The sequence below is a fragment of the Dermacentor albipictus genome, chromosome 1 (assembly GCF_038994185.2).
Source record: "Dermacentor albipictus isolate Rhodes 1998 colony chromosome 1, USDA_Dalb.pri_finalv2, whole genome shotgun sequence".
In the NCBI taxonomy this organism is placed as follows: domain Eukaryota; kingdom Metazoa; phylum Arthropoda; class Arachnida; order Ixodida; family Ixodidae; genus Dermacentor; species Dermacentor albipictus.
The window spans coordinates 148,845,703-148,872,754 of record NC_091821.1 but is presented as its reverse complement, the minus strand read 5'-3'; the positions used below and the strand labels follow the sequence as shown (position 1 = coordinate 148,872,754).

Genomic DNA, 27,052 nt, shown 5'->3' with positions numbered 1-27,052 from the left:
AGGTGTCATTTTGTTTTTGATATGCTTGGACAGTGAAAAACTTCTATTGTCTGCAAATAATCCTGCCTATTTGGTCTTAAAATTTAAGACCACGGTATACATGTAAATAAATAAATAAAATACTGCATCAAAATGAATGCACAAGGTGAAGAACATGATGGGACAAGCCAGAAGGTGTGAGGACATAAATTTTGAGGTCATGCCAACATTGAGCTTTGTCCAAACAGATCGCTGACTGTAAAAGCAACGAATATACCAACGAGGAGCTTAATACACTGCGTAATAAGCCTCTATACCTTACACCGAAAACGCGCATGCTTAGGGAGGATGGGGTGTGCGCCATGCATTGACCATTTCTAAAGTATCTTAAAGCGAAGCTTTCTTTGCGAGCCCTCCTGGACTTTTCTGACTGTGGCTGCTGGGCGACAGCTGCTGCTGTCTTGCCAAATAGCTCATTAAAAAAAAAAGTGCTCGATTGTGGGATCAAACCTCAGTCCAACAGCACAGCAGACCAATGCTCTACCCATTAGGCCACAATTGCATGTGCACTTCTATTGTGCCAATGCCAGTTACTCTTTGAAATGATCGCCAAGTGCGTCACATAGCATGGGTGCAAGAGAGCATGTGTGCACATCAGTTTCCCTTACGTCAAAGACACAGGAATGAAATGGCCAAGTTTATAGCAATTATAGAAAAATTTATAGCTTCCCTTCATAGAGATTCTGAGATGTGCATTGAACCTGCATAATTTTTTTTTCTTAAGTACTAATCTAGGAGTGTCGCTCTCACACAAGAATATATGGCAAACACACTGTTTATTTTTGGTTATGCAGAAGGGAAAAAATGACACGGATAATGGCTAATGCTCTTTTGGTATGGTCTTCACATTCCTATCTGACATCAGTGTCATGGTGGGAAACACGAAAACATACCAGTACGTCAGACATTGGAAGGGTTAATTCTACAAAATATCCTGATTTAATTCCATGCACAGTCACATGCTGTACTAATCAGAGCTCTAGAATTATTGCAAGTTGGAAAAGCCACAATGAATTCATTGTGAGTAATGCACAAAGAGGTTGAGGACACAAGCAGAGAAATAAGCGATGGGTCATTGTAGTTATTTCACTGCTTGTGTCCTTGCCCTCTTTGCACATAAGTCGCAATAACTGAGAGCTCACCTGAGCATTAGGTTCATCAGCTGCAAGCCTTCACCCTTGAGAAAGCGCTCCCTGTTAGGTGCACACATAAGACTTGAACAGAGGGCACCAAACAGATTTTCCATCATCTCAGTCTCATCTGATGAGCTGGGGTCATGCCGCTTGAAATACTGCATCAACAAGCCACACAGGAAAGCTTCGGCTAAGCCATACACTGCTTACAACATTGCTGAAACAGAGGGCAACTAGTTTCGATCTTGTTTGATCTTTCCAAGACATCAGAGCGGGTTTCAGTTTCACGCACTGAATTTGGATAAGTGAAGGTAGAAATAAATTTTCAAAATAAATCCCTGCATTGTTTGTGCTAGACTGTCATGCAGCGATAGGATCTTGCAGTGATCTTTGTTTAATACCATGTGCGGATGCAGTACTGCCCGATTTGTCCAGAATAAATCAGAATGTGTCACCTGTGCTAATGCCAAAATAAAACTGCAAATTTTCTCCACATAAAGGATAGCATACACTGTTCAGAAGCAGCAAATCACCTGCTACAGAGAAGATAGAATGCAGAGCACTCTCTCCCTCCAAGTGACTGATGATCCCACCATTCTTCCTGCTCAGAAAATCTATAGCGTTCATCAACAATCTGATTGGTCCAAGCCATTTCAAAGTACCTTTTGGAGCACTCGAAAGGCACACATTTTTGCTAATATTTATAGATGCATCAGTACTGCTGTATTCTTAAACAAGAATTGGTATGCACACGTGCATGCATGCAGGTCATCTGATATCCCAGGGTGTTAATTTCCCCTTCTTTCTCTACATTTTCCATTGGACAGCCATAAACTTTCTTCAAACTCAAAACCCCAGCACACCTTCTGTACACACACTTTCCTAATAAATTCATTTTAGGTATTTCAAGCAAGGCTCTTCCTAATGCTTTAGGGCTGGGAGTGTTCACTGTGTAAATTATCAAGGCATTATTTGCAATATCAGAAAGAACCTTCCTGTTGGCTGTGCTTTCAGTAGAAACTAGATCTTGAAGCTGTGTGGGGAAGTCCATTTGCTGTGTGTCTCTGTGAGTTGATGGACAAAATCCTTAGTCACTCTGCATTGAAGTTCATAAAATTTGTCACCAAATGATCGTTGTGGCATTTATATTCCACACCTTAATTGTGAGCTATGAGGGATGTCGAAATGGAGAGCTACAAATTAATTTTTACAATCTGGAGTACTTTAACAAATCCAAGTACACAAGTCGTTTTCTCTTTTGCATCCAGCTAGAATGAAGCTTCTGCATCAAAGATTCAGTATCACAAGCTGGTGCTTAACAGCAGAATGACATAGGCACTGAGCCACTATGGCAGGAGGAAAGCTTGATAAACACTAGCCGTTTGTGTAAACCCTTAACCTTGCTATGTGTACTATTCCGAACATCATTTTGAACAAACACCGACATGCATTTGTTAGGGAAAAAAAAAGTAAATTTGAGCATATACAGCTCACTAAAGATGTAATGCAGTCATAGTTCAATTTCAAAAGAGTGGTTGCATCACTTTTTGATCACACATTTACCGATGGAGAAAATATTTACCCAATATAACATTGCCAAGTATGTTGCCTGAAAAGTTAGGAGCAATGGGAAGAATGCCTAGGAGGAGATCAGGGTCTAAGGCAAGCAGTGCCCAAACGTCTTGTGTGCAGTTCCCTGTTGTGAGTAGTACTACAAGAATGTGAAAGTAGGCATAGCTGGGTGCATAACAGGGCACATATTTGGAAGGGGTGTAATTTTTCTCAGTACTGACCTACAAAATATTTCTGCCCATTTCCCCCTAAAAAATGTTATTTTATTTGTGTTGTGGCTCCCCAAAGATATCTATGTTGCATGATTCATCAAACATGCAAAATAAAAGGCTCAAAACTTTAGAACCAACTGACATATTAAAGCAATAAAAGTACATTGAAAGTTGTTATTCAGGGTCATTTTGAAGATTTAAAAGAACAGCAACAAGAAAAAAAACAGGAAAAATAAGAAAGAGAGTTGGGGCTTCAGAACTCGGGGAGGGGAAAAATAAAGCACCAACTCACAGACAACTGCTGCAGTAATGTGTCAATGCCATCAATTTCCCCAAGAAGCTTCTTGTTTTCTGAAAATAAAAGTAAAAGAGCAGCATGAACGTCTGCAAATAGTTAGCCTAGTGCGAATATCAGCATTTTTTATTCAGAGAGAATAGTAGTGTTGAGCGAGTACCCGGATTTTCGGAAAGTAGTTTAGAATATTATGCTAGTCGATATTCGCTTCAAGGGCAGCTGTAATATTTGTGCTTTTCGAAGTGTTCGCAAACTCACGGTCGCGAGTTTGTTTACTGTCTAATACAGATAACGACCCATTTTCCGGACGCCCGATAATTTGGACGCCTTTGTGGCGCCGCCATGCTGACTCATAGAGTCAATGTATGAGAACGTCTGAAATTTCGAATGCTAAAACCCGCCGCCGTCCGATTTTCCAGACTTTTTTTCCATGACCGCAGGCCCGAAACGGCATTGATCGAAGCCACCCCGCCGCTGTTTTGATTATCGCACCGCCTCGAACGGGGGCATTCAAATGCAGACCCGCTGGCGGCCGTAGCCACTGAAGCCTCCCCATCTACGCACCAGGTGAAAACATGTACGGGGAGCGGGGCTTTAGTAGCCACCACTGCGGCAACGCTAAGTCTAGCTTCATCGAAGTTCGTTACCAAGCTTCTTGCTGTTCAGTGAGGTGTTTTTTGTATTAAAACAATTTGTGAATTTTGGCAATGGCACCCACTCCGCGTTTATAGTCCTCGCCAATGGCTTCGAAGCTCGGAAGGCATGACGCGTTGCATAATGCCCGTTCCCAAAGGTCAGCCTCGCCTTAATACAGCAATGTTACGCGGTGAAGCATACCACGAGTGGGAAGAGGCAATTGTCACGGGACACAGTATGTATTCCTTAATTATAAATGTGTGCACTCGCCTTTCCCTGTCACAGCAAGAGAACCGATACGCCTAATAAGTGTACTGGCAGGCCTTCAGAGCTATTTCGGACATGCCTGTGGTGATTTGGGCCCATGGGGACAGTAAAAGGCATGCATTCGTTTTTATCAAACTGCCCGATTTTTCGGTCGTTTTCGTGGCCCCTTGGGAGTCCAAAAAATCGAACGTTGACTGTAATAAGTTAGGCTCATTATTTATAAATAGTCTCGCACATTCGGCAAAACTGTATAAATATTAAGGTGGGAGCTTGCAAATATAATAACTGCAGTCATTTTATCAACTTTGTTAAACAACGGGCAAAAGAAACCGAGCAATTAGCTCCAGATACGTTAGTATATGCCAGAGCCATCTTTGACAGCCTTGGAGCCCCGGTTGCCTGCACTCTTTTCTCACCACCGCCGCATCCAGACACTAAGTTAGAAAAACACGTTTCGGCAAAAAATAAATATCTTTAAAATTTTGTCATAACCTTCACAACTTTTTAGAAGCATTTATTTGTGAAAAAACTCACAAACACAGTTTCAAAACATTTAAACTATAATATACCGAAAGAAAGCGATGAGTGAATGATGTCAACACTGTCAAAATAGCGGAAGCTCGGCAGCTTAGAAAGATGGACTCGAACGACAGTGTGAAAAATCCAGTTTGGAAGTATTTTTCAAACTTCCCTCCAAAAACGAAGCCGGTGCATCACTAAGAGTCCTACTCATACATTATACATAAGAATTCCAATAAATAAGTCATACTTGAATTGTCGTCTCATTCTCACAAATTAGTCCACTTAATGCTACAAAGCTCGAACACCATTCCACGTCAAAGAAAAAAAAACTTGCTCCCACGTATTTCTGGTCACGGAGAGTATATTGGTATGAACAAAACAGTGAAATTAGGATTGAGTAAAAATTAATTATGGTAATTACTTAACCCTTTGAGGGTCGAATTATCTTGAAAAAATCTTTCCCAGGTGGTCAAATTACTTTATTGTGGGTCTTGAATGTATAAAATGTATAAAGTCGAGAATAAATAGTAAAAAAAAAAGGAAACAGTATTTTGGCATCGGCATCGCTCAGAACTGCAAAATGTTCAATAGTATTTCAGAGTGTGGTACTCCTTGAAACACGGGTATATGCACAGCGCCTTATTGCAGTCTGCACACCTAAAACGCATGTCTGTTCTCCTTTTGGAGCGACGAGTTGTGTTGGCACACACATGACATCTTCTCTGCGTGCAGCTGCCTTAGGCAGAGGTCTGAGGCACCCTCTCGCATAAGCGCGTTGCCGCAGAGAGCGAGAATACCTTGTGAGCGGCGGTGATAAAAAGCTAAGAGCAGAGCCAATCAAGATAGAAATCAACTTCCGCTGCCCCTGTACGGGAGTACCGACAAAAAAAAAAAAAAAAATCATGTTTCGCGCGCCTCCGTTGCAATCACGCGGCAGAACCGAAACCGCAAAAAAGGTGTTGCTGCAGTCTGCGCGGTGCACTGAAGTTAAAAATCAGCTCTGTTTATCTCCGCAAGCAGGTAGCACAAATTTCAAACGCTTCTTGTAAGTCCTAAGAGGTGGCAGCACCTCCCAGCGAGCACGCATCGTCATTATGGCGCGAAATTTCGAACGGAAGGTCGAAAGCGTACCCGTACGGCAAAGACCTTGCGGGACAGAAAACTGCTGCCGTACATATACGGCAAAAACCTTCAAAGGGTAAAGTAATTCATTTGCTGAACTATTCACAACTGAACACTCCCTCCAGAATACCAAAAAGGCTAGTAGGGGCTGTACGTTGGGTTTACAGCACTAAATCAGATTTTTCACACATCAAATTCAACATATTGAAAATGGCATGTTGGGCTTTGTGGGCTTAATATTTACACGTACCCAATAAGTATCTCGCATGCCACTTTGCGGCCAAGATTTTTGAACAGTTTCTATACGATATTCAATTAGAAAATATTTGGTCAAAATTACTGTTCACTTCGAACTCAAAATCAACTATTAGCACAACCCTAGATAATAGTAATTACTAATTATAGTGTGAAATAGTTTTGAAACGAACAGGAGGACTAGTTGTGCGGTATGCAAAAAACCTTGGCACAACAGATAAAATTCTACAAACCTAATAAGAAGGGAGCCTTCTTTACTTGCAGCAATGATTGGAGCATTTTCATCTTGGGGAACAGTTTATTTCCAAAGTGTTATTAGAATATTTTGTTGAAAAATGCATTTTTACCAATGCAAGCAGTAAAAAAAATTCATTTACAGGCTTTTCCTCAGTATTGTTGTCTACTTAAAGTTCCAGAATGGTCAAGGCAGCAAGGGTGTTTCCCATTTGCTCATTGCACAGCTTGATGTGTGCTGAGCACCATCGCAAAGCCGCGGAATGTAGATGTCACATGTGACCTTGACTGCGCGAGGCCAGCATTTTAGGCTTAGCATGATGGTAAGTAGCAAGATGAAACAGCGCACAAGAACAAAAAAGGGATGCACATAAAGCGCTTAGTGTAAACGAACTAGCCCATATTTTCGCTTTATTAAAATTTTAGCCTGTGTACGCACAGTCATATGTATGTTAAAAGTAGCAGAAGCTTGATGTGGGCGTGTTGGTTTTGCACACTTGAAGAAAAGAGCGCTACGAAGACACAAACTAAAAGAGGACTAAAAGCGCCTTGTCCGTCGTACATGTTCCTCTTTTAGTCCGTGTCTTCGTAACGCTCTTTTCTTCAAGTATGTTAAAAGTGCACAGATGGACTTGGTAGACATGCTCACTGTAATTGGCTGATGACCAGCAAAACCCCGTACACTGCTTCTATGGTTCTCAGCCTAGCTCATGTGCTTGATCTTGAGTTTTGCGCCAAGTTATGCGCGAACTATGCTAGGGCCGCTGACCGGCCTGTTAGATAAGTATGCGAGACCATTCAGTAAATCAATCAGCTAAATTTACCATTTTATTAAAATTTTAGTCTGTGTCTGCGCAGACATGTTTATCTTAAAAGCACACAGATTTGGTAGGCATGCTCACTGTACAGTAGACAGTAGACAGCCGATTTTTCAGACTACAAAAATTTGGACTTGATGGACATTCCGGAGTTCATAAATGCACCATCAGGGCTCCCATAGAGCTAATGCATTTTCGCGACTGATTTTTCGGACAACATAAAGCCAGAAGTTCAATTTTTCTTGACAAAATTTGCCTCAACGGACCAAATGCTATGAGTCAGGGAGGACACCTTTTTGAATCTTGAGCCGCCTCACTAGCTTCGGATTGGATATGAAGTGGCTTGGATTGGTATAGTAATTTGATTAGCAAGTATAGGAAGCATCCAAATACATATGGCAACGGTGGTGCCTGGTGTAAGAAATGCCGATCTTAAAGTCCATGCTTTTGCCTGTAGTCTGTGGCGGAAGCAATTTTGAGTGCCGGAAACCAGCCATGCGCAGCCAGTTTTGGACACCACCTATGAATGCCAGGTGATGCTCACAATAACCACTATCATCGTCAGTTTTGCCTCGATGTTTTAGGTGGTGTCGTGCACGTTTTCGTCCAGCAGCGATCCACCTGCTTTTATCCAGTACAGTGCAGTTGAAATCATTGCCCGCCATCACCAGCTGCCGTACAACATATCCTCGCTATTTCAGTGTGTTGCGGTGGTTCATTCAGCGCAATGCCGACATGACTTCAATGCCATAGCCCCTGCCCTTCACCCGCCTCCATCAAATGTGTCGAAGAAGTGTGGAAAATATTTGAACATGACACTGGACAAGAAGGCCGCCATCATCAGGCTTATCGAGCAAGGGCAGACCCAAGTCGACGTCACGAAGGAGTTTAATATCTCCAAACAGACCTTGTCTGATTACGTGATAAACAAAGAAAAGATCTTGTCTGCAGTCGACCAGTCACACTGCAAAGGTGCAAAGAAGTGACTGGAAAGGACAACATCCAAAGCCTGAAGAGGCCCTGTAGCTGTGCTCAAAAGGAGTCCTAGCAAACAACCTCCCCGTTTCGGGCAACATGTTCAAGCAGAAAGCAGAGATGCTCGCTTTAAAAATGGGCATTCAGGACTTCAAGTTCACCGATGGGTGGATTCGTGGGTTTAAAAAAAGGCACGGAGTCTCTTTCAAGAAAGTTGGCAGAGAGAGCAGTGCCGTGGTTCAATCTACTCTCACGAATTACCGGACGAGTAAGTTGAAGGCTGTGCTACAAGAGTATGCTCCTGTGGACATCTTAAAGCGAAAGCTTTACTGGCCACGAACTTGCGATTTCACCGTGGTGGTGCTCCAAGGAGGCACATGATGTCACAACGCACGCCTCGCCGCGGATATTTCTCTCTCTCTCTCACTCCCTAGTCACTACTGCGCATTCGCCACTAGTAGTACCGAGCCACAGGTGTTCCACCACTGCGCAGCGTCGCGCCTTTCCACCGCTGCCGTTTGGTATGACGTCACACCGCATTTCCCGTCGTCGTGCTCGTCTCCGCTTGCTTCGCCAGCTGTGTCGCATGCCTGATAACATGTCGGAGGATTGAAAAGGAGAGCTTGCGTGCGCCGCAACTACAGTTGAGGTGGCAGAATGGACAGCGACAATTCTGATAAGCAGGAGGAGGCCTGGAATCGACATCGGAACGAGGTGAAGACGAAACGAATCGCCCAGGAAACAGACGAACAGTGCGCCGAACGACTGGCTAAACGCTGCAACATGGCTAGACAACCAGACTAATCTGGACTCGCAATGAAGATTAACCAAGACTAACCATGCTATGCCTTAGCTTTCACTACGTATATCCTGGCATAGCCGAGCTAAGCCACTGCCAATTTTTTAAATTGTTACGAGACAGGCCTATTCTTCAAAATGCTGCTGGACCATTCACTTTCCTTTACTAATGAGGCCTGCGCTGGTGGGAAACATAGTAAGGAGAGGATAACTGTCATGGTCGGGGCAAAAGCGGTTGGCACCAAGAAGCTGCCCCTTCTAGTGATAGGGAAGGCAAAAAACCCGTGTTGCCTTAAGGGTACGAAGAACCTGCCCATGTGGTACAGCAGCAATACAAAGGCCTGGATTACACAAAGCTTGTTCGAAGATTACATCCACCGTCTGGACCGGATGTTTGAGCACCAGAAGAGGCAAGCGGTAATAGTCGTAAACAACTGGAGGCACACGGCGCCGTAAACAACCTGAAAGTCTTGATTTCTTGTCGCCGAATACGAGTGTGCTCCAGCCGATGGAGCAAGGGGTCATTAAAAACCTCAAGGTGCACTACCGGGCCCATTTACTTGGCTGCACACTCATGTGCTTTGACAACGGGAAGACGTACTCTGTTAACCTGTTCTTGGCACTCAGCATGTTAAAGGATGCGTGGAAGGCTGTTCAGACTTCAACGATTGCAAATTGTTTTAGGGATGCTGGATTTTGCAACTCTGAAAAGCCCGTGACTGAAGAGGCAAGCGGCACTGCTGAAGACACCAACACCAGCGAGCAGCTGATTGCCGACTTGCGCAGCAAGGGGATGGACCTTCCCGCTGCTGTTACTTTTCATGAGTTTCCCGCGATTGACAACAACATACAGTTGTGCGCGGAGCTCACGAACGGCGAGATCGTGCACCAGGTGACCGCACCGTGGCAAAGCGACTTGGACTCCCAACGACGACACCTCTGGTCACCCGCAACCATCAATGCAAGACGTTGTCAATGCTCTAATATTGTCTAGTGTGTATGACGAGAACATGATGCTTGCACAGATGCATGCACACATCGTTACAAAAAGGACTTTTTCAGTCCAGTTCAGCTGGAATAAAGTTTGGTTTTGCAACTCATGGATTTTTCGGATTGTTCTTTTATTCAGACTATTTTTCGGTCCCCTCCAGGTCCAGGAAATCGGTCGCCTACTGTAGTTGTTGGCCGATCACCAGCAGACCCGAACACTGCTCTTATGGCTCTCAATCTAGCTTAGCTTGTGCGCATGATCTTAGGCCCGATTGCTGATAACCCCCACTTAAATGAACATATTAGGAGAGTCCTTTAATACTTTTTTATTAGTTGCAAGACTTCTCTGTCACACTATAGGAGAGCTTCGCACTCAGCCAACCATCACCACGTGGCAGTACCACCGGACGTAAGGGGGCATAAGGAGGCACTTGGCAAGCTGGGTGATGTGCTGTTGTGGTGTCTTTGTCTCGATTCTACACACTCTTTCTGTCTTTCTACCGTGCACAGAGAAGCTGAATATCTGTTGGGAACCGTACTGTTGTTCCTGCTACAAAGCAAAGGACGAAAAAGTGCTGTTCATTTTTCCCAGTGACGCTGAATGGTGAGAGAAGTGGAAATGGGCTATACTGCAGCAAGAAGCTGGGAGCTTCTCTTCTCCTTTGACTATCCAAATGTTAGTGTGAGCAAGAAGCATCTTCACCTGGAAGACAACATTCGTGCCGATAAGTGTGTCATAGAAGGCACTGTTGTGACACTGCATGCAAAACAGCAAGGCTTTAGGCCTCACCAAGAGTGTAGCGTCTTTGGCTAGTTGGATGGATCTATGAGATTGTGTGGTAGCTTCCAGGCCAGCCTATCACTCATGCATTGTGTGCAAACATGAAGACTACTGTGCAACCATGCAGGATAGAAATAATTTGTTTACTTCGCAGGTGAATGCACCGTACTAACTCAACTGACACGCAAGCGCAAGTTCTTTTCATGATTTTCGTTGCTTGAAGTCGACCCTTGCGTTCCATTCAAATAACAGCAAAATTGAGAAAGTTAGAACATATATTCGAAATTCCACGGTTTCTAGGGTTACATTGGCAACCTATGCCTTTACGTCTCGGTCCAATGCATAAGCAGATTGACCAAAGTCAAAACTTGTTCCTTGTTCAAATTGACAGTGTTTTTGCTGTGCTTGTGACTGGTTATGAATACAGTCCAAAATGTAACCTACAGCCTTTCGTGCTTGCGACTCCATTCATTCGCAACAATATGGCAATGGAGCACATTCGGTATGACGCCCACTTTGAGAGATAAGCAATTTTGATGGCCGAGGAGCTGGGAAACTCCGCCGCAGCTCGGCGTCTCGACTTCAACAAGTCAGCGATTTACAGATGGCAGGACCAATGGGAGGCCCCCTTTAAATGCGAGGCCGACCGAAACGGCTCTGTGAACATTGTTGTGGCCTGGTACGGCCGCTTGAATGAAACTGTTGTGTGGTCTTTTAAGAAGTGCTCAATCTTAATGATGAGCTCAATGGCACAGAAGATGACTTGATTCTCAGACGATCACTTTCGGAGGAGACTTGGCTGGTCTCGGAACTGTACTTCTTTAAGTATACGTCCAACAATGCTCTTGGCACTGTCCAAAGGTAGTGAGCTTGGCACAGTTCCAGAAACACCGTCATGGGGGGCATGTTCAGTGCCAAGAGGCGCAAAATTTCGCAGAAGTGAAACTATCTCCGAAAGTGATCACCCGAGAATACCGCCCAAGGAAAGCTCTGCCTCCTCTTCAGACGACTACGATAAGAGAAGAAAACTCATTTTCGAACTGTGATTCCTTGAATAAAGGTGCCACTTCTTTTTCACGTTACATTCGTGGTTTTGTTTGTTTCTGTGTGACTGGAAAGTCGCCCCTCCCGGTGCAATCACAGTTGTGTTACATTCGAGTAATTATTATTTTTTTTCCGTGTGGTGAAGGCTCATTGACATCATGCACGTTTTCCTTTTGGCTGGTTTATTATTCCTCTGTGCCTGCATGACATGGCAGTGCCATTAAAATATTTTACAGCTTCGAAACTCCGATTCCCTTTTCTTTTCGTGTGAACAGCGAACTGTTTTCTTTGATGTTTACTTTGTCGGAAACGTTTAGGTGCCAGTGAGCAGACCCCTTTATGACAAGGATTTGTCACAAGGAGCATCCGCTTGTCGCTCGAGCAATCTGCAAGCTATAATTTCACCATGAAGCTTTGTTCATATACAGTCGCTGACTAATAATTCGGACATGCTTCATTATTCAGACAGTTCCATGCACTGTCACCTATCTCATAGACTTAATGTATAAGGGCAACTGAAATTTCGGGCACCTTACAGCGTACTGCACGACCATGGGCTAATTTGGCCACTGAGTCGAGCAGCTATATTTCCATTCTGATACATCGATGGCAGCTCCTTAAAACTGAAACTGGCGAACCCTAGTCGATCTAGTTGTCGCCAATGCAAATTCTGTGCAAGCCCTGACTGTATTTTTGTCTATATGTAGCGATGTTTTCCGTTCGATTGCATGCTACTCCTATCATCCCCCGTCTATGGCCGGCTGATTCCATTGATAACGCATGTAGAGCATCGTTCCAGCCACTGACGATGTGTAAAAAGGAACAGCATAAAAGGCATTGCTAGAAAATCGTGGCCCTGGACTGTCTAGGCCAAAGGCAAGCATATGTGTCTGCAGAGATGCATTTAAAAATTTGGGCTGCATACTTGGGTGATCCCTTTCGAATATACATGTACAATTTTCATTTTCGCAATATTGCGCAATGGAGCAGAAGAGAAGAGGAAGCACAGATGATAACTATGTCACAACTGTATTTTAATTAGAAAATCAAGAGCTTAAATAGCACAGTAGCTATCGTGTGTGTGCCTCCCCTACTCATGTGCTTTGGTTTTTTGTGCTACAGTTTAAAATGGTCGACTTACACCAACTTGCCTAATTTTCTAAATTTGCCAAATTTAAGTCACTCTTATACATTTATTCAATAGAGAAGGTAATGGCGCAGTGAGGAAGTGTGAAAAACTGAACAGAGGCTTAATAATGTAAAACTATTCCAATCTGCTTTTATTCTAATCTCCTGAGATTAAATTTACGTAACCACCGACGCAAGCATCTGACGGTAGCCAGCAGCATTGTTTGAAAAGCCCAATCAAATGCACTCGTCGTTTATAGGAGGCCACCTTTTTTTTGCTTTCAAAGTGAACAGCATTGCCTACATTGAGCAGATTTTCTTATCGAATTGGCTGACAAGAGGCGAGGAGCACGCTCAAGTGGAGGGGGTTTTGATGCACAGCACAGCTAAAGTAGATAACCGGATGAAGGGGGCGGTGCCGGCGTTTGCAACTGGTCCACTTCCCCTTATTTAGGTTGCGGTGGGTGGTCAAAAATTACAGTGGCATGTAACGGAAGGTTAAAAATGCCGCTAGAATGGATGTTTAGCAAAGAAGAGTTGGCAGAGCAATCTCGTATATGTGCCAAAAGGGCTTGATAATGTTATACTGTCACACAAAAATTTCTATTATATGCAAATAAATCCATGCTCCCCGGCAGCTCAGAGTAGTCAGCACCAGAGTGATTGGCAGGCAGCCATCTTCCATTACTTTCGGAATGGGGCAGTCTCCGACTGGGGGAAACTGGTGCAGTGGACAGAGGCAGAATGACTCGGAGGAGGAGCTGGTGCACAAGCATTTTATATCAGGCGCTCTGACAAGATCTTAACATGTTAAATGAAGTGCTCTTCTTTATATAACTGTAACTGGAATAATAAACGACAGTATATACATCAGACGGCAGTGAGTTCCTGAATGATCATCCACTACAGCAATGACCAAGTATTACAACAGTACATGTTTTCATATTGATATTTGTTTGCCTTAAATACTTAGAAAAAGTCCATGTGTTAGGAGACTGCATAGACAACTAACAGTACTGCTTGCCAGATATAATGCAAAAGCGGAACAGCGGGGCTCTTCGATTCGTCATCCCAGTCTGTCCAAGACAACCCAAGGCGGTGCTTTTTGCCAATAAACACTGCGTACGCAGCATCTCAGGCGGTCCTGTGCAGTCCAGACAAATTGAGAATCAACACGGCATTTGGGCATGACCACCAAAATTTGGTGGCACCCACTTGTCGGATCTCAGAGGCTATGTTCAAGGATTTCCGTCATATCCACTAACCACCACTAGCCTGCATCATTTGCAGGCAACTATATGGAGGTTGTTAAGAAATATAATCGAGAGAATTATCATCCCTGCAGTTTCACCAATGTTGCTTCAACAGTGCATACTACTCATTTGCAATCAAATCAGCTGAAGTGAAATCTCATTGCAGTTGACCGAGTGACTTTTATTTGCCAAGAGTCTTATCTCCTGTTATCACTAGTTAAAAAGCATGCCAATTCTAGCATTATTTCGTGGTTTCTAAATGGCCTTATTAGTAATCCCAGCTGGCCAAAGTGCCATTTCAATGCATGCGCAGTGACCTTGAACTCGGCAACAGAATGTCCGCACAGTAAGAATCACTACAGCAGCTGACAACAGTATGTTGAAGCACTGAAATTACAGAAAAATTAATTAAGTTCTAGAATATTACTTGCCGAACCACAATATAATTATGAGGCACGAGGTGCAGTAGGCGATTATGAGGTGCAGTGGGGGACTATGGGTTCATTTTGACCACCTGGGGTTCTTTAATGTGCACCTAAATATAAGTACACAAGTGTTTTTACATTTCACTCCCATCCAAATGCGGTCGCTGTGGCCGGGAAGGAACGACAGAAAAGAAATTTGGTAAATCAATCTTGAACTGCATAAAAAAACGATCTTACCTTCCTGATTCTGAAGCAAGATGGAGAGAATTTCACTGCAGTAAAGTTTATTGGCATCAAAAGGCATCTTGGCCTGGAAATAGATACCAAAATAATCAGTTTAGTATGCGGGTAACCAAAACAAAATGTGCGCATGTCCACACAATTGCAACCTAATACTCCAGAGGCCCATTCTTTCAAGTTGAAGGGATCAGGACAACTGGTGAAATTAGTCAGTGGCTCAAGTAAAAAGGACAACAAGAGTTTTCGTTATTCATTAAAATATTCTGCAACTCTTAGCAGCCATTTGCTCTTAAAGAGTGATTAAGACAACATGCTGGACAGCGTGACAATGTATTGAAGCTGAAAAAGGGGGTACCAGCGAAACACAAAGGACGCGCACACAAGGAAAAGGTGTTAGACATGGATGGATGCTGGAAGTATTGAAGTTCTTTGGTAATGGGGGCCTCATGCAAGAACACCTCTAGACTATAGCATTGCTGACAGTGCAGATGTACTGATCAAATTTTCCTGGCTCTCATTACTACTGCAGATCATGTTGCCTAATCACTTGTTGTAGTACCAAGGGCTTCTGCTTCACTAAAAACACTCAGAAAATTTTCAGGTGAGAGCATCCATTAGACTCCTAGTGTCATCCAGATAAGGAGACATAAGTGCTACTTTTTTTCCCTACACTGGCAATATGAGTCTAGCTAGTGTTGGAAGTCACCATTATTTTTTATCGGCGCAGAGGAATCTGTGCTCACCTACATGAATCCATTTTTAATAGCAGAAGAGTAGAACAAAAACTACACTTTCTACACCGCAGTTTTGATGAGTGTAGGTACCAGACGACAGAAAAAGAGGCATGTGTTGCAAATGTGTGGTGCCGTTTTGTCGGCGACTGTTGGTGTTGTTTATATATATATATATATACACACACATACGTATACACAGGGCGACAACAGTGAAGGTTCGCTTCGGGGACGGCCGGGAAGTGCTGGTGCAACAGTGTATCACAGAGGAAGGTGAGCTTAACTTTTAAGATAAAATTATTTTACTCACGGATGGTGCATATATGGACAAGCTGTTTCAGACTCCACGCTATGTCATATGCATAGCACATTTTCGCCTGCTGCAGATTACCTCCAAGATAAAGGTGTGAGAGCCCCATATGCGCCCCTCAGTCTTCCCTCTCTTATCTCTATCTCTCACCCCTCCCCCCACACACACACACAACACATGCATGTGAGAACAGCGCACATCATGCCACCATCCTCCTTAGCACATGCAGTAGGATCGTATGGCACATAGATTACGGAACATGACAGCAAGAGAGTCTTGCGTTTAGTACTATACTGCTACTCATGTTTAACAGTTATCGCACAGGGATAATCGGCCACAGCAGAATTACACGTGGCAGAGAATGCGTTGATGAGCGATACACTGCTCCAACATAGCACTCAGCAGTTATGAACTAAAAAATTAGGCGGAGTGCACCACGAGATTTTGGAGCCCATGACCTGTTAAATTCCCTGTTACCAGCGAAAATGATGCTCTGCTTTGACAGCCACTTTCTGTCACAAGGCTTGTGATTCAAGAGGTGCATTTGCAAGAAACTGCGTGTAATTAAACCATTTGACCATTTGGGTCTGCAGCAGTTTTTATTTGTTGCCTTGGTATTCTTTTGTGGCGGCAGTAAAATTTCGTTATATTGAAATCGCCTATAAACATTGCAGATCAATATAAATGTTCTATGGACCAGAAGTTATAAATTTAATGATTCGTTGTACTGAAAATTTAATCACATTGAAGTTCGTTATATTGAGGTTTAATAATAGCTTTATTGTAGCAGAGATACAAAATTTATATTGGAAATGTCCAGCCTTGATTTCTTCTCAAGTTCCTAACTAGGTGCACAGAAAGCAGCTTAAACATGGAACCAGCACCAAGCGCCAGTGTCATCTGCTCTCACCCACTGAGGGGTTTTCCAGTTTCGCGGAAGTCGTACAAAACGGAATGCAAGGGCGTTCGTAGTGGCTGTAAATTTTTATAGTCAAACCCTTATAACAATATCCGAGTGTCAAGAAAATCCCATAGTTATAACTTACAATTGTTATAGCCAGGTCTGGCTCGTCTTTTGTTTTCATGTTACGAAGTTGCATCATGGTGATGAGCAAAACATGAACAAGGTGAATGCGGGAGCCAACGTTTCGACAAGTGGACTTGTCTTCTTCAAGGCGACGTACACTTTCCTCGCCACAGTATATATAGGTGGGGTTCTTCTAAAGGGGAGAGGGTGTGAGGCGGGAGGGTGCGGAAACGAGGGAAGGTGTGTTAGCGTGTCTAATTGAAAGTAAAGGAACGCTGTGCACAAGGTCAAAGCCGGGGCACATGCTAAATGTGATAACTTTCAGTTGTCTGTGTTATTAAGAATTAAATTTTGTTTGAAATTACGATCAAGCTATGCGAGTCATAATATTTATGACAGTGAACATGCCACCTGTCAATTTATCACACTGTTGGCCCTCTTGGGAGATGAAATCATAGAGATATAAGTTAAACCTCAATATAGCAAACTTATTTACGACAAAATTCTCAATGTAACAAAGTGTTTAACTTTTCATAACTTCATGTCAATAGAACATCTGTATTTTAAACCTCCATATAACGAAGTATGCTTATCCAAGATTTCAATATAAAGAAATTTTACTGCTGCTATGAATAAAGATGAGGCAGTAAATGAAAACTACTGTGGGTGCCAGTGGTAAAATGGTTGAATTACATAAGATTGTTTGTGAACACACCTTTTTAATCGTGTGCTATGTGGCAAAGAGCGGCCAGTGAAGAGCGGCCACCTCCACGGGTCAGTTCTTACAACATATCAAATCTCGATGTACTGTATTTTTCCACCTAGAACCCACACCCCTAATTTCAACAGCCCAGAAAGACAGAAAGAAAAAAGATCTGCATGTATAACCTGCAGAAACAACTGCATACAATGCTCAAATCTATGCAAAATCAGTCTCCATTTGCGGATACATGACTCGTCTACACGTTACCTTCAGCCAGCTGCTCTGTTCCCCCCTTCTTTGGCAATGTTGATAATCTTCAGCTTCTGCTATACTGTATTGACATGAGCAAATCATGATTTGAGCTTGTAGTTTGTGTATCACGTGACCATACGTCACCCATTCTTGCGGTGCTCCCACGGTCTGTGTGATACAGTGGAGCCCAAATCACCGTTGAGATTTTAGGCTCGGTCGCCGTCACCTGTGCAAGGGCTGCTCCTTTCTCACCGTCATCCTCTGTAGTGTGAATGCTAGCTGTGAGGTGATCCGATTCATGTCTCGTCACGTGACTGATTCGTCTGCAGTCAGATTTGTCGTGTGAATCATATTAAAGGATGGCCGTTCAGCTCAGCTCATAGTGACCCGAGTTCTGGTTTGCCAGCCTTGCATGCAATATTCGCTTCTACTACAGTCGAAACCCGCAATAACAAAGTCACCTGGGAACATGAAAAATATTGCTTTCCTGGGAATTTCATTGGCGCAAGGATGAGACAGAGAAGACAGGGAAATGGCTCGTAAATAAAAATTCATTGCCAAAAGTCGGTAAGCTTACTTTGACAAGCCTTGTCTTGCAGCCAGTTGACAGCTCTGCCTTCAAACAAAGAACGAACAAATTGTGACGAAAGCATCTAACACATCTCGTGCGTTTGTCCTCTTCTCTTGATGTTTTGGTCCTTGGTGGTCCTGGGCACCGTCAGCTTTGCACACATTACTTATGGTGGCCTCATCAGTCATCTCCTCGTGCACAACGTCTTCATCCGCGTAAACGAATTCGTCGATGCTGAGATCACCTGGAAGTTAGTTTTCCATGGCACGAAGTTCATGACATGCGTTGGTCAATAATGGCAGCACTGTTATAGGGTGCTTCTCTGGGTTAATCTTCCGCCAGTGCCGTTGGATCTGCGCATGATGCCTGCCAAGTGGAAATGAAGCCAGTGTGCTTAGAGCAATTTGCAATCACAGCCGGACCCGTCGCAACCCATGCGGTGGTCACCACCTCAAGTGCCATGAACAAGTCCACGTCAGTGAGGCACTTGACCTAGAGGTTCAGCAGCAGATGCTGAATCGGCCTCTCTCTGTAGGCGCACTTGATGCTGCAAATGACGCCTTGTTTGAGCGGCTGCAGCATCGAAGTGCAGTTTGGTGGAAAAAAAACCAAGCATACATTTCCAAGCTTCACCTCACCAACATGACGGGTGCTGTTATTTTTCAAAAAGGCACACCGTAAATATTGTATAAACAAACTGCACACTATTCCAAACTCATCGGCGATCTCCAGCTTCTTCCTGCCCTTTTCAAACTAGGCAATAATTGCAGCCTTATCTTGCAGCATAAAAATTTTCAGCTTTTTGGCTGGAGGAGGCATCTTGGTAGGCTGGCAAAGCAGATGGTTCGATTGCCACACACGCGCACAGCTGACGCACCCTAGCACCAAGTGCACACACCGATCACATTCACAGTACACAAAGCACAAAGCCTTAATGGTGTCTTCACGTGTGGATGTGGGTTTGGTTAATCAGTGGTTATGGATCAGCAAGCCATGCAGGCGGTTCTGCTCTGCATTGGCCCATGCTGTGATGGCGCACAGGATTTAAATGTGCCTGCTAGAAGGGCGTGTCCACTTTATTTTGTTTCTCTCTTTTTTTTTACATTTTCAGTCACAAACCTGTGCAGTACTCACCCATTGCAAAGCACAAACCATGTTCATCATCATTATAATGTCGCCTGGTGCCAGGTGCAACTGCTCCACTGTTCTTTTTTTTTTTTTGTAAACAAAAATGGTGGTGGCTGTGAAAGCACGCTGTGGTTGTAGTTTATGCGTTTTAAGAGCATAAACAATGAGTAGTTTTGAGCAGTTTTTGAGCAGTTTTTGGGCACTGTTTAGCATTCTGTGAGTAGATAATATGCGGACTGCCATTTCAGAAAATTTGGTTAATGTGGAACTGCTGTCAAAAAAGTTTTGTTGTCGTGAAGTAAGAAAAGCATTCACACCAACGGGTGTATCGCCAGGGATTTGAAAATATTTCATTGCGACGAAAATTTCGTTGCCTTAGGATTTCATTATTGTGGGTTTTGAGTGTAAATGCGAAATGACAACCCATAAAGAGGAGGAGAATGGGCAACCATGAAGGAAAGAACAAGGGAGCTTCAACACGCATGTGTGGGGAGAAGGTGTGGTTCCCTAGGAGACCATAGAACCTTGAATGGTGGAGAACCTTGCCTTAATGTGTGGCTTGCAGGGCTGTGAAGCCACACCTTAAGGCGAAATTCGCATGTAACTTGCAAGTTCACTTAACTGTTAAAATTTTATAATTTTTGGTGCGGGTTATAAGTGCACAAATGCACTAACTAAGCTGTTATTCTAGCGAAAACTTTTGTTAAATCACGAATTTCCTGGATTCTAGGTTTTAAAGTTGCAGCAAGAAAAACAATTTCATAAATTTTCGGAACATTCCTGGTGGATAGTGTTTTGTCAGTAAGCCCTTCCAAACAAATTGCAAGAAGGTTAGGCCATAATAGTGTGGTTATGAGCACCAGCACATGCGGTGTAGACTGCACCAACAGCAATGCATCGGCATGGCTCACAGCACCCGAAATTTGCATGTGCTGCGTTGCACGGTGCCGTAAATTTTGAACACTATTGCTGACTACACTTAGCACCCGCAGCCATCATCAGATGGAGCTCACAAATTAAAAACAACAGTATGAGAAGATGCAGATATTCACCCGGAGATAAAAATGTCATTATATCACTGTTTTGTAAGAAAGGCAGATCATTTATGGCAATAGCAAAGAGACAACTACATGAAGTGAGGTGCATAGTTTATTCTTTGGTTTATCGGTATCATGCACGCTCAGGCAAACATGAACAGATCTCACTCCATGACCTTGAACACTAGCTGTCACAAGGTGAGTCAACGTTCTGCACCATGTCTAAGAAATTTGAGGTTACATGTCTGCCAACACTAGATGCACGGGAACACAATGCACATTAATGCACCAACCATTTCGGCTCAAGCTTTGCACTTGCCACAGGTTACCTCCAAGATACGGTGTGTGGCCCATGCATGGACAACCATGCGCAGCCATGGCAAGGGTAGAGGAGGAGATGTGCGTGCTAGAGGAGGGGGCAGATGCAGGCGCACGTCTCCTCCCATCCCCCTCCCCTCCCCTAGTGCATGCTTGATCATGTTACTGGGTGTTCACCCACTCCCCACCCCCCTTGTGCTGTGGACTAGTCAGCTTTCGTGTATGTCGAAGCGCTCCAGACTGCCGTGCGCATCACAGAGGTTTCGCAAGTTGTTTGGTGCAGCGGTGTTTCCTGCACACCACGTCCTAGCATGTGTTTCTATGGCATTTTTGCTGCTCAAACTTTTCATGCAGAAAGATACTTGCAAATAAGTTAGGCCAACATTTTTATAGTTCTTTTCCAAATTTATCAGCCATACAGACACCAAGTACATGCTTGAAAAAGCTGAAAACTTTGTTAAATCGAAACCATGTCACGAAATTACTTGGCCAAATTATAAAAAAAGAAAGAAAGAATATATGGTTTTCAATAGAATTAAGGTTGGGAAATAAAAATAGTTTGTCACATTGTGAATTCACTAAATTTACCATAAAAACCAGCATATATTACAAGGTTTTCTTCCTATTATTAGCATCCCAAATTTCCGCCTCGTACTATATGTGGATCCAAACTAAAATTTCAGTCAGAAATTTGGGCTTGAAGTTTTGGTTTCGTTATTGCTGCGTGGCTATGGCTTGACTTCGTTATTGCTGCATGGCTAGGGCTTGGCTTCCTTATTGCTGTGTGGCTACAGCTTGGTTTCGTTATTGCTGCGTGACTACAGCATCGTTTCTTTATTGTTGAGTACGCACCTTGGCAGCACATGTGCAAACCATGCTTTGCCAAGTGGCTGCTTTCAAGAGAAAGGTTATTTTAGCCGCACAGGATATTGGCAACAGTGCGACCAGGAGGTAGTTTGGCGTCAACGAGGGAAGCATTCACCGATGGCGTCGATAGAAGGAAGCCCTTTTCGAGTGCAGCAGAATGCGAAGAAGCTTTCGTGGCCCGAAGAGTGGGACATTCCCGGAAATCGAACTCGCCTCGACGGAGTTCGTCCGCCAACAGCAAACCGCGCATCTAGCTGCTAGCGTGGAGCTTATGCAGGCAAAAGCTAAGGAGCTTGCAAGAGAGAAAGGGCCATCGAGCTCCACCTTCAAAGCGAGCAAGCACTAGATTTATCGCTACATGTGCCGTGCTGGTTTTTCCTTACGCCGCTGAACTTCGATTTCGGGAAAGCTGCCCGAATCGTTCGAAGAGCTGCGTGTGGCTTTCCAGTGCCACGTTATTTCACTGCGCGAGACCAAGAACTTCCAGCTAGGGCAAATCGGCAATGTTGACCAAATGGCAGTTTATCTGGACATGCCATCTCCCCTCACCGTGCACAAAAAGGGCTCTAAACAAGTTTATGTCCCGTCCACTGGCAACGAGAAAATGCGAGTTACCATCATGGTGTCGTGCACGGCAGACGGTCGCAAGCTTCCACCCTATGTCGTCTTCGAGCTCAAGACAGTGCCTAACGGTGAGGAGGTGCCACAAAATGTGGTCGTGAGATGCCATGAGAAAGGCTAGATGAACGATAATCTTGTGCTTGACTGAATAAAGTCCGTCTGGTGTAGGTAGCCCGGCGCACTGTTGTCGTTCCCGTACATCCTCGTGCTGGGCGCATTTCGTTACCATTTGGCCGACTCAGTGAAGAGGCTGTTGCGTGAATCTGGCACTGAACTCGTCGTTATCCCGGTTAGGATGACGTCTCAGCTGCAGCCTTTAGATGTTTGCATGAACAAGCCGTTCAAGGACGTGGCCAAGCGGTGTTACGCAGATTGGATGCGCCCAGGTGAGCCTGCAGTGACATCGACCGGGCAGCTGAAGCAGGCTTCGCTAGCCGCGCTATGCAAATGGATTGTGGACGCATGGGCCAGCATACCTGAGGACCTTGTGCGTCGCGCATTCAAGAAGTGTGGCATCTCGAACGCGCTTGATGGCACAGAGGATGAGTACCTCTGGGAAGATGTGTTCGACAAAGAACTATCCGAAGAGAGTGTAGCTGAGGAAGACAGTGATTGAAGTGCAGAGTGCTATTTAAATAAATGTTTTCCTCAAGTCTTTCTAACTCGTATTATACGTGGATAAAGCTTTCTTTTTTCAATTTCCCGTGCCAAAAATTTCACCCCGTACTATATGCGGGTTCGTATTATACGTTGCTTTTTACGGTATATTATCATTCTCTTTCTGAATCTCTATTGCATTGCATGTTTGCTGCTTGCGCTACCTTTACTTCCAGTGGCAATATTCACTAACTGTCATCCTCGCTTTATTTTAAGATCCAAATGCCGAGGAAGTCGTACAAAATGCGGGCCATCGTTGCATCTATACGCAAGAGCACCGCCGACATGGAAGAAGTGATGAATGTGGCCTGTCTATATTTGGAATCGCACAACGTGAGCAGGTGGAACTCGCAGCTGCAAATGATGGGAAAGCTCTTTACCACTTTCGAGTCATTCAGGCCTGACAGAAACTGCACACGTGCAAGAAGGCTAAACTGTCTAAATATTGACACGTGTACTTATCTTTATCGGGCGACCACGTTTCGCCGCTTAACAACTGTAATCGCACAGCGAGGGACGCATCCGACGTTTCTGGAAAGTTATCGATGCTTCTACCCGGCTGTCTGTTGTCGCCGAACCTTGTGTAATCTGATTTCATCGCGTAACGCGAATGGTGTAGAACTTCGTGGAAAGCACGCGGGTCCAAACGATTAGTCTGGAACATTCGACGACTGCTCTATAAAAGCCGATGCGCTTGACTCGCTGATCAGATTTTCGATGGTCGCCGACTGTGTTCGCCGCTATCGTTGCGCTTCAAGTGTAGCCTGTTTTCTGGGCACAGGTTCGCCCAATAAAAGCTAGTTTTATCTTTCACAGTACTGCTACTGTGTTCTTTAACGTCACTACCACGTGACAATATGAACTGAGAATGGCGACAGACTTAATTGAGCTTTTCTCTCCCGTAGAGGAAGCCATGGAGCTGCTGCAGGAAAGGCACGAGACAGCCAGGCTTTTGCTTCCCGCGTTGCGGAACATCAAAGTTTCTCTTGTGGAAATCTTAAGCAAAGGCACACTTCTTTGCAAAGAAGTGGCTAAAGACTTGCAGCGTAGCCTGGAGAAGTGATTCGCAAGCACGTGGACCAACTCTGTTTTTTTGATGGGTGCCCTCCTAGACCCCCGGTTTAAGTCTTCTTGGTGTTCAGCTGCAACAGCTGAGCAGATGCATTATGCTGTGCTGGGGAAGGGGCCTTTTTTCTTAGGGCAGGACAACACCAGCACCGTCGCTAATGCAGACTCTGAGGCAGGGCCAAGCAGACTGATGTTTACGAACATCAGGCAAAATGAAAATGCCCACCAAGACAATATGCCTGGATCCATTGCAGGGGAAATTTCTCTTTACCTTAGAGGGAACTTGTGCAGACACGGTTAAACCCCTGAGTTATTGGAAAGCGAACGCTAGCCGCTTTCCTGCCTTGCAAGGGAAGTTTTCACTGTAAATGCGGCGTCAGCTGACGTGGAACGAATGTTTTCTACGGCATCCTTGATAATGACAGAAAAGTGAAATCGGCTGTCAAGCACCTCTTTAAAGCAGCCAATGTTTGTGAAGTGTAACACATAGGCAGAAGGCAAGTGTTTTATCTCACTTTCTTTTTTCTTTTTAGAACTAACATTTGAAGCAGCCATCATTTACACTTCGGGTTTTCAAAACTATATGGTGAAGTGCCCGTTTAGCTCATGACATATTGTTGCAAAATTTCGATGAATAAAATTAAAATAAAGCTTCATTTTGCACCTTCCAGTGCTTACGACCTTTACTGCTGCATTTAAAAATTTCGAGGATACCTCAGCAAAACTATGCTATGTCATTATTTTAACAGTAAAACATTTAAGCTTAAACAATATTAAAACATCACAAGCCATTAAAACATGCTGACCATGCAAATACAGTACTATAGGTAGCGGGATAACTGCCTCTATGGGAATTAGTTGGGTGGTTGTACTGCACGAGATATGTCACCAAGCTACTACCCTCAACATTGGTAACATGTTTTGTGTATTACTGCAGTTCTTCACGTGTCTGATGACATCAGCTTCATGGTGCGTTCATCGGTAACTCAATAAATCTACCAAGATGCCTTTCCTATGTTGAGGAATTAAAGGAATGGAACTGAACTGCCTGGCCATTCCCAGAGTGGGAATGGGCTAAGTTTTTTCATTTCAATAAATTGAAAAGAATGGAATTGCGGCAAGTTTTAATTCCCTGGAATAAATTGGAATGGAATGGGGGTGCCCAGTCTGCAACGCTGGTGTCAACCCACGCGTATTTCACTTCTTCTCTCGAAAAGCTTTTTGTGCCGACCTCTGGATATCTCGAACTCTCGACTTTGAAAATAATGGAAAAGGCAAGAAGGCAGCATTGCTTACGCTCGATTTTACTCAGTGGCGGTGAGTGATCATGCCGGCACCGCACTCTTCGCTTAACTTTCCCCTTTCTTTCTGTCTACCACGGCTCGCGCACACTTGCTCGCCTGCTCGCTACCATTTCGTTGTGGCCTCGTGCAGCAGCGATGAACTGGGAGTCAAAGTATTTTTTTTCCCTCTCTCATTTAGGACGCTGTCAGTGATGTACTCATGTGGTCACAGCATATTAATCGTGACCTTGAGCAAGACAATCAACTATTTTGGGCAGGCACGATCAAGTCGACGTGCTGCGGTCGCAAGAAGCCAGCATGCCAACCCACAATGTTCCAGCAAGATTATTGCTTGATAAGGATGCTCGCTTCATGCTTGCAAGACGGTGAGACATAAATTCCACCTCACTTGTGGGCATCTGTAAAGGTAGAACAGTTATGCTCTTTCACAGCTTAGTTTCGGTTTTTGAAGTGAAGTTATTCTGAACTCTTTACAATGCAGAAAGAAGCAGTGTTAGGTTTTTGGAAGTGTGGAATCGGTTATACTCGGGTAACTGGCTTCAAATATTGCATTAGATCAATTGACTTGATTCCGAGTCTTAGCACAGTGCCAGTAATGCCGTTGCCTGTAGACGACAACGTGTCCGGTGCTAATGCACGTGAAAGTGATATAGAACTTTATTGGCGGCATTTTCAAAAGGCTCCATGTAGTTTGTGTGCGGCAAACAGGCTTCTATTCTCGTGATATCGCTGAACTCGAAATTTTCCCTCGTTTTTACAGCTTCAATTTAATAGTTTCATTGCATCTAGCCTACCATTATTTTTTGAGCTGTACAATATTTAACCACAACCATCGCTACCTACCCCAGAGAATCAATGAATAACAGCAACTGAAATTTTGGATGTTGTACTGAATCTTGCTCAATTTTTCCGAGATGATGCGCGTGTAGTGAATATAGCACTCAGAGTCATCCAACTCTGTGTGACAATGCAGGTTATGTTGGAAAGTCATAGTGGCAGAGTGGACACGAAAGCTTTGCATGGGATGGCCACCAGATTGCATTGGACCCGATTTTTTTCCTGCGGTTTTCCGAGTGTGGCACAGCCACCGTGAGAGACCTTCATCGATACAGCATCAAACCATGACTTAATTTTTCGACTCTCAAATGACAAAAAAAAAAGAAAAAAAAACAACTTTTTTAAATTGAAATTTATATTTCTGGACTGCCGAATTATTCGGCCTTTTTTTATGGCCCCTTCAACATAAAAAAAAAATTGGTCGGCAATTGTACTTCTTTGAATTTGAGGTCGAACTGCAGTGTAGCAAAATATCAATCTAACAAGTAAAGAGCCAAACTTAATGACTGCCACATTAAGATTTTACTGTAGTACATGCAGACTCAGCTGGCAGTGTCTTGTCAAAAACCGTATGCTGTGCTGTGGTCCACCACTGGTGGCAAACTTGCTTGTGCACTTATAAAAGGTACAATAGAAAAACCTTGTGCATCGCTACAAGCTCTCAACTGAACTTGCGGACTCCCAGTCACACAAGCTGGTAGCTCATGAACACCGCACTTCACTGCATTGTGGGGAGCATGCAAATAAATGTGTGTTGGAGAGTACAAAACAGGTGATTAATGAGAAATGCAAGAAAATACTGCAGTGCTCTAATTCAAGACCGAGAAGAGAGTGCATTAACGAGCTTTCCGACTGTTGTAAGAGTATAATGCAATAAAATTG

At 43.9% G+C, this 27,052-nt stretch overlaps 1 protein-coding gene and 1 pseudogene across 2 annotated transcripts in view; one reads left to right on the top strand and one right to left on the bottom strand.

Moving 5' to 3' along the window:
* Positions 1 to 27,052, bottom strand: part of LOC135903008 (beta-catenin-like protein 1) — a 167,753-nt gene that overhangs the window by 79,642 nt on the left and 61,059 nt on the right. For both annotated transcript variants that reach the window (XM_065433363.1, XM_065433362.1), the window contains exons 9-11: positions 14,737 to 14,809; positions 3,249 to 3,307; positions 1,182 to 1,330 (exon numbers count right to left, since the gene is read on the bottom strand). In XM_065433363.1, the coding sequence (XP_065289435.1) occupies positions 1,182 to 1,330; positions 3,249 to 3,307; positions 14,737 to 14,809 (281 nt within the window). The remainder of the gene's footprint in view (positions 1 to 1,181; positions 1,331 to 3,248; positions 3,308 to 14,736; positions 14,810 to 27,052) is intronic.
* Positions 8,216 to 10,115, top strand: LOC139054920 (tigger transposable element-derived protein 4-like; annotated as a pseudogene).